General features: G+C 41.1%; 1 protein-coding gene across 2 annotated transcripts in view; it reads right to left on the reverse strand.

Annotated features, from left to right (window-relative positions):
• Positions 1-14,002, reverse strand: part of LOC126279009 (THO complex subunit 3) — a 61,158-nt gene that overhangs the window by 13,194 nt on the left and 33,962 nt on the right. Inside the window, exon 5 of one of the 2 annotated variants that reach the window (XM_049979389.1) lies at positions 10,114-10,253. The exons of the other annotated variant lie outside the window; for it this stretch is intronic. Coding sequence (XP_049835346.1) covers positions 10,148-10,253 — 106 coding nt within the window. The 3' untranslated portion in view covers positions 10,114-10,147. The remainder of the gene's footprint in view (positions 1-10,113; positions 10,254-14,002) is intronic. 2 annotated transcript variants of the gene reach the window in all.

Raw genomic sequence — 14,002 nt, forward strand, 5'->3', positions numbered from 1 at the left:
ACACTAAAGTGTGTGGGAGCGCCTGTGTTTAGTAAACAGAGGTCAAGCCCTGCCAGAACAGATTCAACTACCCTGCACAGTGCAGTAGTCGTATGACTACCCCAGAAAGAGTTGTGGGCATTAAAGTCCCCTAGTAGTCTAGGGGTAGCGTCTTTGATTCATAATCTAAACGTCTTCGGTCCCGGGTTCGATCCCCGCCACTGCCTAAATTTTGATAAATAATCAGCATTGGTGGCCGAAGACTTCTGGCATAAGAAGTCAGCCTCATTCTGCCAACGGCCTTGTCAAAGAGGGCGGAGGAGCGGATAGAGGTTCAGAGCACTCTCTTGTCCTAGGGGTGGGAAATTGCCCCTAAAGGTGGAAGAATCAGCAATGATCAACGACATGAGGATGCAGAAGGCAATGGAAACCACTGCATTAAAGACACATAACGTGTATCCGCAGGACATGTGGCCTGCAGTTGAAGAAGTGTCATGATGGTCTCTCCATTGGCAAAAGATTCCAGAATAGTCCCCCATTCGGGTCTCCTGGAGGGGACTGCCAAGGGGGAGGTTACCATGAGAAAAAGATTGAATAATCAATGAAAAGATAATGTTCTATGAGTCGGGGCGTGGAATGTCAGAAGCTTGAACGTGGTAGGAAAACTAGAAAATCTGAAAAGGGAAATGCAAAGGCTCAATCTAGATATAGTAGAGGTCAGTGAAGTGAACTGGAAGGAAGACAAGGATTTCTGGTCAGATGAGTATCGGGTAATATCAACAGCAGCAGAAAATGGTATAACAGATGTAGGATTCATTATGAATAGGAAGGTAGGGCAGAGGGTGTGTTACTGTGAACAGTTCAGTGACCGGGTTGTTCTAATCAGAATCGACAGCAGACCAACACTGACAACGATAGTTCAGGTATACATGCCGACGTCACAAGCTGAAGATGCACAGATAGAGAAAGTGTATGAGGATATTGAAAGGGTAATGCAGTATGTAAAGGAGGACAAAAATCTAATAGTCATGGGCGACTGGAATGCAGTTGTAGGGGAAGGAGTAGAAGAAACGGGGACAGGAGAATATGGGCTTGGGACAAGGAATGAAAGAGGAGAAAGACTAATTGAGTTCTGTAACAAGTTTCAGCTAGTACTAGCGAATACCCTATTCAAGAATCACAAGAGGAGGAGGTATACTTGGAAAAGGCCGGGAGATACGGGAAGATTTCATTAGATTACATCATGGTCAAACAGAGATTCCGAAATCAGATACTGGATTGTAAGGCATACCCAGGAGCAGATATAGACTCAGATCACAATATAGTAGTGATGAAGAGTAGGTTGAAATTCAAGACATTAGTCAGGAAGAATCAATACGCAGAGAAGTGGGATACGGAAGTTCTAAGGAATGACGAGATACGTTTGAAGTTCTCTACCGCTATAGATACAGCAATAAGGAATAGCGCAGTAGGCAGCACAGTTGAAGAGGAATGGACATCTCTAAAAAGGGCCATCACAGAAGTTGGGAAGGAAAACATAGGTACAAAGAAGGTAGCTGCGAAGAAACCATGGGTAACAGAAGAAATACTTCAGTTGATTGATGAAAGGAGGAAGTACAAACATATTGCGGGAAAATCAGGAATACAGAAATACAAGTCGCTGAGGAATGAAATGAATAGGAAATGCAGGGAAGCTAAGACGAAACGGCTGCAGCAAAAATGTGAAAACATCGAAAAAGATATGATTGTCGGAAGGACAGACTCAGCATACAGGAAAGTCAAAACAACCTTTGGTGACATTAAAAGCAACGGTGGTAACATTAAGAGTGCAACGGGAATTCCACTGTTAAATGCAGAGGATAGAGCAGATAGATGGAAAGAATACATTGAAAGCCTCTATGAGGGTGAAGATTTGTCTGATGTGATAGAAGAAGAAACAGGGGTCGATTTAGAAGAGATAGGGGATCCAGTATTAGAATCGGAATTTAAAAGAGCTTTGGAGGACTTACGGTCAAATAAGGCAGAAGGGATAGATAACATTCCATCAGAATTTCTAAAATCATTAAAGGAAGTGGCAACAAAACGACTATTCACGTTGGTGTGTAGAATATATGAGTCTGGCGACATACCATCTGACTTTCGAAAAAGCATCATCTACGCATTTCCGAAGACGGCAAGAGCTGACAAGTGCGAGAATTATCACACAATCAGCTTAACAGCTCATGCATCGAAGCTGCATACAAGAACAATATACAGAAGAATGGAAAAGAAAATTGAGAATGCGCTAGGTGACGATCAGTTTGGCTTTAGGAAAAGTAAAGGCACGAGAGAGCCAATTCTGACGTTACGGCTAATAATGGAAGCAAGGCTGAAGAAAAATCAAGACACGTTCATAGGATTTGTCGACCTGGAAAAAGCGTTCGACAATATAAAATGGTGCAAGCTGTTCGAGATTCTGAAAAAAAAAGCAGGGGTAAACTATAGGGAGAGACGGGTCATATACAATATGTACAACAACAAGGCTGTACCCTTTCGCCCCTACTCTTCAATCTGTACATCGAGGAAGCAATGATGGAAATAAAAGAAAGGTTCAGAAGTGGAATTAAAATACAAGGTGAAAGGATATCAATGATACGATTCGCTGATGACATTGCTATCCTGAGTGAAAGTGAAGAAGAATTAAATGATCTGCTGAACGGAATGAACAGTCTAATGAGTACACAGTATGGTTTGAGAGTAAATCGGAGAAAGACGAAGGTAATGAGAAGTAGTAGAAATGAGAACAGCGAGAAACTTAACATCAGGATTGATGGTCACGAAGTCAATGAAGTTAAGGAATTCTGCTACCTAGGCAGTAAAATAACCAATGACGGACGAAGCAAGGAGGACATCAAAAGCAGACTCGCTATGGCAAAAAAAGCATTTCTGGCCAAGAGAAGTCTACTAATATCAAATACCGGCCTTAATTTGAGGAAGAAATTTCTGAGGATGTACGTCTGGAGTACAGCATTGTATGGTAGTGAAACATGGACTGTAGGAAAACCGGAACAGAAGAGAATCGAAGCATTTGAGATGTGGTGCTATAGACGAATGTTGAAAATTAGGTGGACTGATAAGGTAAGGAATGAGGAGGTTCTACGCAGAATCGGAGAGGAAAGGAATATGTGGAAAACACTGATAAGGAGAAGGGACAGGATGATAGGACATCTGCTATGACATGAGGGAATGACTTCCATGGTACTAGAGGGAGCTGTAGAGGGCAAAAACTATAGAGGAAGACCAAGATTGGAATACGTCAAGCAAATAATTGAGGACGTAGGTTGCAAGTGCTACTCTGAGATGAAGAGGTTAGCACAGGGGAGGAATTCGTGGCGGGCCATATCAAACCAGTCAGTAGACTGGTGACCCAAAATAATAATAATAAAAAAAAGCAAAAAAGTAGCAGGAAGGGGGGAGGGAATTGTTGAAGAAGGGTGGTTAGAGCAAGGGATGTGGGCAGTCTGTCAGGTGGGAGGTAGAGATTGCAGATTGTGATTGGAGTGGCCAGATGGACCCTGACACAAATGGCTTCCAGAGTGGTATGGAGGGGAACCCATTTACTAACAATGTGCTTTCGGACCAAGGTGCAAAACCACCAGAAGCCGGCAAGGGGCCAATTCGGTTCGGACAGAAAGCGTGGAGCCCATGAAGGGCAGGTGAGTAAGAATTGACAAAATGGGTCTCCTGGAGTGCAATACAAGTGGCAGAGTAGAAGGAAAGGAGGAGCTGCAACTCTGGAAGGTGACACAAATATCCATTACAATTATACTGGAGGATTCTCAAGCTGGTCATTAACTGGAGGAGGGGAACGCTCCACCTGAGGGGTTACCAGAGGGGCCTTGCCCTTGTTCTTGCGTTTCTGCTTCTTCTCTTGGGAAGGAAGAGAAGGGCAGACTTCAGTGAAGGCGGGCACGGAATTACACTGGGCAATCTTGGCAACCACCGGCCGCGGATCATGCTGCCGATTTGGAGCAGCGGATCACCTTTCAGGGGGTTGCTGGGAAGAGGAGCCCAGGAGGGAGCTCCAGCACCGGCTGACGGCAAAGGAGGGGAGCACTTCTCCAGCAGGGGTGGAGGAGCAGCACCCGAAGGGGTGGGTATGGGTACTGGCAGGGAGGGGAGTTGGAGAGGGAGGAGGAGGAGGCAGAAGGCATGGGGCAAATGGGGTGGTGCTGGGAAGAGGAGCAGGTAGGAGGGGGAATGGACATAACTGAAGCAAAAGCAGAAGTCATAGACACAGGATGAAGCTGGTCATACTTTTGACAAGCCTCAGTGCAGGTGAGCCAATCTAAGGTTTTGTGCTCTTGAATTCTCCTTTCTTTCAAAAACACCGGGCATGCAGGCGAGCGTGGAGAATGCTGTCCATGACAATTTACACACACTGGTGGGGGAGCACAGGCATTCCCCTCATGGAGGGGGTGCCCACAGCCAGGGAAAGAGCATAGGGAAGCAGATGCAGGAATCCCGCATTCTTGTTCTATTCATAGTCCCATGGGAGGAGATTTGCCATTGTCTTTCTCCAACCTTTTATGAGTGTCAAGGGTGTATCTCTGCCCTGTGATGAGTGCCTGTACAGCGCACTTTTGAGTTTATGTTGTTATAGATGAAGGGAAGGGACAGGGTGAAACCTGATGCCGGCGCACAGCCTAAGCCTTTCATATGGCACCAACGCAGCCAGAGAGCTGAAAGCGCTCATCTGACGGACAAATCGCCGTCAACAGAGTCACTTGCTCTCGCTTTATGTGACACTGTAGAGAAGTCTGGAATTTAATCCAACTGGCACAATGACTTCCTCTCCTCCACTTGCCTGCCAAATGCAAACAGTGAAAATTTTCTACCACCAGGATTCAAACCACAGGGTGTATACGTGGACAACGGAAAAATAAATAAATAAATAAATGAATTAATTAATTAAAAAAAATTTCCCGGTTAAAAGTACACTTCCTCCTGGGTGAAAATACACTTTTTCCGTGTTAAGTGAAAGTATACGTTTCCTGGGAACTGTAAAAGTTATCATCTTATGAATGGTTATGTTTTCATACACAGGCGTGGAATTTCCCAGCACTTTAGTAAAAGAATCGACACAGAAAAAAAAAAAAAACAACACATTTTGGGAAAATATCTGACATCCAGTAACATGTACACTATATTTTCATATTATGAAAGTATAAATTCGAATTCCACCAATCATAATATGTTACTTTCCAAAGCATTTAAATCGAGTTTGTGCTGCACTTTTGTTAGCCAGTCATAGCTCACGTCACTTGATCTCGCCAGCTGACAACAGTGTATATTCAGAACATAGGACACGTGGGGTAGTCAGCCAATAGCAACATCACTGTTAAGCAGCGCGAACACACAAATAGGAAAAGTTAATGGTGTAAATTAATATACGTAGTGTTGCTACAAGAATAGAAAAGCTTTCACATACAATGTTGCTGCTCTTTGCATGTGTTACACTTTAAGATATATCACACAAATGTGCCAGTAAAATTTTTAAGAACAACGTAAATGTCAGATCTTCTGGACTTGAAATTATTTTAAATCATCGTATTCAAAGAGCTGATTTTTAAATGAGAGTCAAACGCTCTGTGATTCAAGAAATTCATCGTCCATTCTCACACACAGTTCATCTTGCGTAAAAGGAAATTTACTTTGAAAGTAACACTTTTCAAACCACCATTCGCAATATTTTCTTGCGACCTGTAAGAAATAGGTTGGTTTCAGCAGTTGCCAGAGAGCGCCAGATAACAAGCGTCACTGTGCTTGCACAGTTATGATTACGCAGGAAGCCTGTATGTTTGCATGTGTACAGCATTAAAAGATCTTACATTATGTCACAGAGGAAACAAGACATTAGAGGATACTCCAAGAGCATGGGAATTTTGTGAACCATACTAAAAGGCATAATTCAGCTTGAAGTGCACATTCGTATGTAAATTTTCTTGCAGTACTAGTACTGTATTATCTCATTGGTACTTTATTATGGCATAATGCCATGTGTGCTAGAAGATAAAAATGTGCACTTGAAATGCAGCGAACAGTTGAAACTAGCCAGTAGTGTGGAATTAAACGCTCCGTTTCAAATAAATTGGCTGGCTCAGCGGAAAAGTTATTAAAGCCAAATTTCTTTAGCAAATCAATAAAAATAACTTCATTGTTCTCCAAGGCGAGTAATGCTTGACTGTCAGAAAGGGGACATAAAATCTGAAACTAATACGTATTTTAGCCTTCCATAATTATGCAAATGTATTTTAACGGACTTCATAGCTCCCGGCCACAGAAATCCGTTTTGTTTTCATTTGACATGAGAGAAATAAACGAACAGGAAACAGCAAAATCACTAAACGTGAATATGGCTCAAGTGGAGACCACCAGACTACGACACAGACTGCTCTGTTTATCAGTCCTGAATCTACGATATTTCCAGAACCGGGGCAATACTAGATAGTGGCCGCCCCTCCCTCCAGTGTTCGAGATACGACGCCAAAAATTAAATCGACTTTCATAAAAACATTCATTTTGTAGCACACATCTATCTGAAGAGTCTGATACATAAAACCTATGTATGAGAGGAAATGTAAGACATGTTATTTGGTCTCAAGTGTACCAAAACACAGTGCCACGCATCTTCACACAGCATTCTTCTATCGCACATCACTGTACTTCACTCTATCGAATTCAAATGTGTATACTTTGTAATGGATGCCATCACACTATATTCAGGATAGTAGACATTAAAATGTCTTGTGGTGCCTCTCCTGCTCCAAGTGGGGCATTTTGACATCTTGTCCCTCTTAAAAAAAAGAAACGTGCAATTAATACTGGATGGGATTACTTGTAATCAGGAGATCAAGAACTCTTCAGAAAATCTGCACTCTTTATTGCCTATTAGCTGATAAGTCGCTGTTTTGTGTGACATAAAATTTAACGTAGGATACATAAAACCAGTAAAGGTGAGAGACAAGCAAGACGGTACACATTTCTTCTATCCTTAAGTCCTAACAAATTTCTCTCCCTAATCTTGCTTCGGGTTTACATAGCGTGCTTTCCTTCCTACGAAAGAATCTATTACATCATGAAAGTTAGTCAAATGTTTCACTACACGAAAAAACGAAATGTTGTCTAATACTGAAAAAGCTGTTAATACAAATAATACCGAAGACTGGTGTGGTTTCTCGATCTGATTATGTGTATCTTGTCACTGTGTGCTAGATAAAACGAAATAGAGCTGTGTAATATTACAGAAGTTTTAATACACACCAAATAAATGAGACTGTTTTGGAACAAATGGTCATTTTTACCGGACAACCGAACATCATTAACGAAGAACGAATTTCAAATGCCAAATAGGCTTACCACAAGCAAAAAGCTTTATGTTAGGGAAAAGTTTACATTTCATTCATACGCTCCAACTTCTGAAGCATGAGATCGAAAAGTAGTAGTACGAAATTTTTATATAAATTTGGAATCGTCATATTCTTCTATAATTCGTGTGATGTCCCCGTTTCTTCTCCTTCCCCATTCTAATGAAGAACTTTAACATCACTAATTCTAAAAACTATTCCTGCCAGTGTCCAAACTTATTCTCCAATTAACTTCACTAATGCTGCCATGATCGCCGGTTTAGTTACCCAGCATTTATTCTCTGATTAGGTGTTATTATGTGTTCGTACAATGCATTTTGCGTGCTCCTCCCAGAATAGAACTTAAGCACCTGCTAGCTTGGGACTGTACAACTGGCCCTTACTAGTGTAGAGGTCTGGCTAAATTTCCTTTTTTTGGATACACCGAGAAGATACCACATAATCTTTCTTACCTGTTATTCCTGTCAGTCATTTATTTCCACTCTGGTAGTTTGAATCTATGCTTTCGCTAGTAGTTATAACAATTCTGATCATTCGCAGATCCAGTCAACCACATAAACAGCGATTGGCATTGACCCATTCGACTTTATTCCGCTCAGCTCGTTTGGCCCCGTCACCTTTTGTCTGCAGGAAAGTTTATTCCTACATGCGGGGATTCCCCTGGCAGACACATCACGTACACTGTGCATGCATTCAAAAATCAACTTATGATTTATTCAAAAGTCAACTTAGAATGTGTTCAAAAAGGTTCAAAAACTAACAGTGATGCGTTCCGGGGCAGGTACCCTGGTTTGCCTCCGCCCCTTAGAACCGAGTCTGTTGCGCATGCGTGACGCTGATAGATTAGGCACACCAGTAAAATTTTTCTGGGTAGCACCTGGCCCCTTGCTGGTTTGCTTAGACAGCTAACAGTCACATTTCTGCAGTCAGAAGCCGGAGAAGGTACTCTACATACAACGCCACTCAACTGCTCAAACGAATCTAATGTAAACAGTTGTGATGTCATGCTCATTGGAGGCAATTTGTTGTTCTGAAGCATTGCATAGTCTTCCTAAAGCCTTCGACACATTTTGCTGTTGGCAGACGCTTGTGTGAGCACGGTGTTTTGTTGCTGTGTATGGCGCATTTCCTTGCCAACTTAGTTTTATTTTTGTTCTTCTCTCTTTCATGTTTTATTGCTGCAATATTACTCTGCTGTAGTGAGATACAGTAATATCCTTCGTTACAGTATTGGTACTTACCAGTCAATGTTACAAAAATTTAACTGAAAACTAAAACAATGAAAAATTCCCAGAATTCTAAAAAATTCCCGGGATTTTCCGGATCTCCCGGCTGTCCTGGGTTGCATACACCCTGAGCCAGTTTATGTCCAAGTTGAAAATCACCACACAGGTGTGCGTCAGTGACCTCAGCTACGGAGGTTGATAACATCATCTACAACAGTGAGTGATTACTGTCTGGTAGGTAAAGTGAAATCGTCTGAAGAGTAAAAACAAAAAAATTCAAGTACGGCTGTCCCAATACAAATTATTTACAAAACATTAAAACTAATCTATTAAATTTTGGGCATGCAGCCACGCAAATAAAATTTCCTCCACTGATATTTCGGCCATGTATCATCCGAGCATCCTCAGTGTGAGTCACAAGACAGACGACAAGATGCCAAGCGTGGCCTTATATGCTCCACCGCGGTGGTACTGCGCATGTGGGTCACAGATGCTGGTTGGCGGCAGAGAAATACATTTGCACATGCGCCGTCTGTGGCGAAAGCGTACAGATATTCGATTCGCTTATCGATGTATGATCGGTGGCAGTGACACAATGACAAGTTCTCTGAAGTTTAATTACTACAAGAGCCGGATTCCATGCTTTGTCCAAATTAAAACCATTATCTCTATTTATTAATTTATTAGCTAACCTAATCTCTACAGTTTCCTTGAAAACAGATTCCCAAAAACAAAGGGGGACGTTGAAATCTTCACATCACTGTAATTCATGGAATGTCCTGTATCAATACAATGTTCGGCCACAGCTGACTTGTCTGGCTGTAATAAGCGTGTTTATCTTCGATGCTCCACACACCTCTCATGAACGGTGCGTGTTGTTTGACCTATGTACAACTTCTCACAATTTCTGCAAGGAATGTGCTACACACCCGCTTTACGAAGCTGTAAATCATCCTGCAATCTTTGTGGGGGGCCAGAAGATCACCTTAACACAGTGTTTCTCAAGAATAGGGCCTATCTTTGAGGAAAGAGCACCTACATAGGGCAAAAATGCACTAGATCTGAAGGAATTACTATCTTCTTCCTCATCAAATACCTGCTTTTTACGTTTTGCATTGAATGCTCGACGAATTTGTTGTGGAGAAAATCCATTTGATTTAAAAATGCTCTTGAGGTATGTTAACTCTTCTTCCAAATTGTCTTTATCGGATATAGAGTGTGCCCGATGAACTAATGTCTTAAGGACACCTGTGGTCTGTGAAGGGTGATGGCAGCTACTGGCATGAAGACATAGATTTGTGTGTGTTGGTTTCTGATATACAGCATGTCCTAATGTGCCATCACCTTTACGGCGAACGACAACATCCAAAAAGGGGAGGCAGCCGTCTTTTTCTATTTGCATAGCAAATTTAATGCTAGCATGGATGGAACTGAAATGATCAAGAAATCGATGTAATTCATCCATTCCATGGGGCCATACCACGAATGTTTCGTCCACGTACCTCCAGAAGACCGTTTGTTTAAAACTTGCCGAGTCTAGTGCCTTGTCCTCGTAGTCTTCCATGAATAAATTAGCCTCCAGAGGGGAGAGGGGGCTTCCCATGGCAACACCATCAATTTGCTCATAAGATTCACCATTAAACTGAAAATAAGATGATAAAAGCACATGTTCAAATAAGGACGTAATGTTCTTTTCAAAATGTTGGCTGATAAAGAGATAAAGAGTCCTTTAAAAGTACGTTGGTGTATAGTGATATCACGTCAAAACTAACAAGCACATCTGTACTATTTAGACTGACATTGCTAAGTCTCTGAATAAAATCCACAGAATTATGAATGTGGTGACTACATTTTCCTATCAATGGTTTTAATAAGGAAGCTAAATATTTGGCAGAAAAATACATTGGTGAACCAATAGTGCTCATTATAGGACTCATAGACAAGTCCTCTAGACGCTCATCCTCACCCATCTGGTGAACTTTAGGAAGACCATGAAATCTCGGTGGTACTGCACCTCGTACTTTTAAACTACTTATGACTTCCTTCAGTAGTGATGAAGCTTTCAGCAAGGCAGCAGTCCTTATTGTCACCTTGTTAGTAGGATCTTTGTTAATCTTCCAGTATGCACCAGAACTAAGTAGACTACATATCTTTTCCTTGCAGACTTCCTGAGGCCAAAGCACAGCAGCATTACCTTTATCAGCATGCAGGAAAACTGTCTCAGTATCCTCACACAGCTTTCGTATCGCACATCTTTCTTCCTTGGAAATATTGCTTCTTTGTAGATGATGCTTCGTAATTGCTTGACATGTTTCTCGTCTGATTTCTTCCGCAGAATCCTCTGATAGTGGACGGACAGCTTCTTCAATGGCACTGTTGAAAGATGATATCGGCAAAGTCTTTGGGGTAGGGGCAGAATTTAGCCCTTTACTTAAGACAGACAACGTAGCTTCGTCCAGATCCTTACCCGTCAAATTTATGACAGGGCGTCGAACAGCAGAGTCCACCTGAGAAGGCTGGTCCAATCAGCTGTACTTGGTAATCTGTCTTTTTGTGACCACTTCGCGAACCCAGTCAGACTTAGCCCATGTTGTGCCATCAATCCAGTCCCATGAGTCAGGAGATAAAACAGCCGCTAACTTCAAATGCAGATGATACAGGCGTTCAGAAACAATGTCCAACTTCCGACGAGTAAAACGAATTCTTTCTCTGACAATAGCAGAACCAGCCCTATGTAAAATTCTATTTACTGCAGTGTTCTTAACAAAGTGAAACAACCTTGCATGTGGCTGCATGACTGAAATTTATACAATTATTCTTTACGCCATGAGAAGTTTAAAATGCAGATGAAGTACCTCTTTGGGGAGGAGATGGTTTCATGGGTCCAAAGTTTGGACAAATTATGACACTAGAGAGCAAGAATATTGAGCTCCTTGAGTTTCTCACTGAAGTGCCGCGACCATGGAGTTGTCCAAAAATTTGCAAGGTTGGTTCACTTTGTTAAGAACGCTGCAGTAAACAGAATTTTACACAGGGCTGGTTCTGCTATTGTCAGAGAAAGAATTCGTTTTACTCGTCGGAAGTTGGACACTGTTTCTTAACGCCTGTATCATCTGCATTTAAAGTTAGCGGCTGCCGCCAACCAGTATCTGTGACCCACATGCGCAGTACCGCCGCGGTGAAGCATATAAAGCCGCACTTGGCATCTTTCGTCAGTCTTGTGACTCACTCCGAGGATGGCCGGATGATACGCGGCCAAAATATCGGTGGAGGAAATTTTATTAGCGCGGCTACATGCCTGAAATTTAATCGATAATTCATTACACCACAAGAAGTTGAAAATGCATTAAATCTATTGTCACTATTTTGTTAGACTTTAATAATAGGAAAGTATCTAACAATTATCTAAATTTTAAAAATGTAAATTAGTCATATCTGATGTGAGGGAAACCACAGATTATGAAACTGATATAGGAATCATGTTTATTGAAATTACTCCACACTCAGTGGTAACGAAAACTTATCATTGCGAACCACAAGCTTGGTGTGGCATGTCCAGTTGTTCAAACTGAGTTATCAATTTGTACATCATTCAACGTTTTGCTGTCAGTTTTTCACTTGCTGACAGTCAAATCGGTGCACAATATGAAGGGCTTGTATAGCTCTTGTCCCCAATTTCACTACTGTCTCAATATAATTTGGCCAGTTCTCACACTTTCCTGTTCCAGTGCCAAGTACTGGGCAATAAATCGGTAATTTTAAGCAGTGCTTTCATTCACAATGGGTCACAAGTAGCTGAATTGGTAAACATTTTTTTGTATGACCATCTGATAGAAAATTAGCTAAGAACAGGAGGCTCTCCAGAGATAGTTTGGTTTGCTTCTAAGAAGCATGGAAAAGGAGACAGATTTACTTGCCAAAGTAAGTGGATTTCTTCAAAGATACAAATACCCTTGAACCCTGTTGGCAGATAAATGTGATGAATATCTTACCACTATAAGACACAGCTGTCTTGCTTCGAAGAAAACGGGAGCTTAGCAGACAGGACAAAGGTTAAAACATTTAGATATTCCCCCAGAACTGACATAAACAATGGAAAATGCTTATTCACAGTAAATTGTATTGCTGCTATTTTAGTACTGGTTTCTAAGATCACTTTCACTGAAAGTCTAAATTTTTCACATAATGAACTTAACATTTGAGTACAATTTCTAGGACTCTGTAATAGCAAACATACTGAAAACAGATTTTGATTAAACAGAATTAGAAACATGTAGGTGGAAAACTGCTGGTGAGCCTCCACCATCATAGGAAAAAGCATTAAGTACTCTATTCTATTAAACTCATAGGTTTAAAAATAAGTTAACGAATATGGTATCAACGGCACCATAATCAATGAGCAGAAAAAACTGGTACATGAATTAATAAGAGCACTGCGCTTGGCCAAATCTAACATAAAAAAATTGTTAAATATAGCAGTGCCAATCTTCTTGTTGATTAATTATGTCTCATTATCATAAAACATTTACAAATAAAAGTGAATTTTATTTGTTCAAACATTAACTAAGTATTGTTTATTTCGTCACTGTAGAAATAAGAGTGTAGTTTTTATCAATCTAAAGACGGTGAGATGCCAAAGAAGTTTTGGTCTTAACGGATCAAGGCCATCTGTCCAGACATTCTGTGACAACACAGAGAGGGCCAAAATACTAAACTTCATTTTCCATTACTGTTTAAAAGAGGAAGATCACATTGTACTTTCTCCTCTAAATTGTCGAACGAATGTCAAAAATAATAGATACTGTAACAAGTGAGCATGTGATAGAAAAGGAACTGAAATTGCTCACTAGAAGAAAGGCCACTGCATCTAACAGGATACCAATATGATTCTACATGGAGTATGTCAAAGAACTTGCTCCCCTTCTAGCATCCATGTATCACAGGTCTTTGGTGAAGCGAGATGTTCATACTGATTTGGAAAAAGTGCATGTCATTTGCATTTTCAAGGAGGACCACTGAACAGTTGCACAAAACTATAGGCTTATACCTCTGATGTTGGTCTGTTGTAGAATTTTAGAACATGTTTTACGTTAGCATATTATGGCATTTCCAGAGACTGAAAATTTTTCGAGCAGAAATCAACATGGGTTCTAAAAGCAACAAGGATGTGAAACTCAATTCACCCTGTTCACCACAGAAAGTAGTAAATACTGGCATCCAAGTTGACGCTATTCAATACACACACACACACACACACACACACACACACACACACAAAAATTTCCATCAGTCCATTTCCCAGATCTCCTGAAGAGAGATGTTGACTGTGGATATTGTATCACAGACACAGTCCCTTTGACTGTTCAGAGATGTCACTAAACCTGCCAAGAT

The sequence above is a fragment of the Schistocerca gregaria genome, chromosome 6 (genome assembly GCF_023897955.1).
Source record: "Schistocerca gregaria isolate iqSchGreg1 chromosome 6, iqSchGreg1.2, whole genome shotgun sequence".
Classification (NCBI taxonomy): Eukaryota; Metazoa; Arthropoda; class Insecta; order Orthoptera; family Acrididae; genus Schistocerca; species Schistocerca gregaria.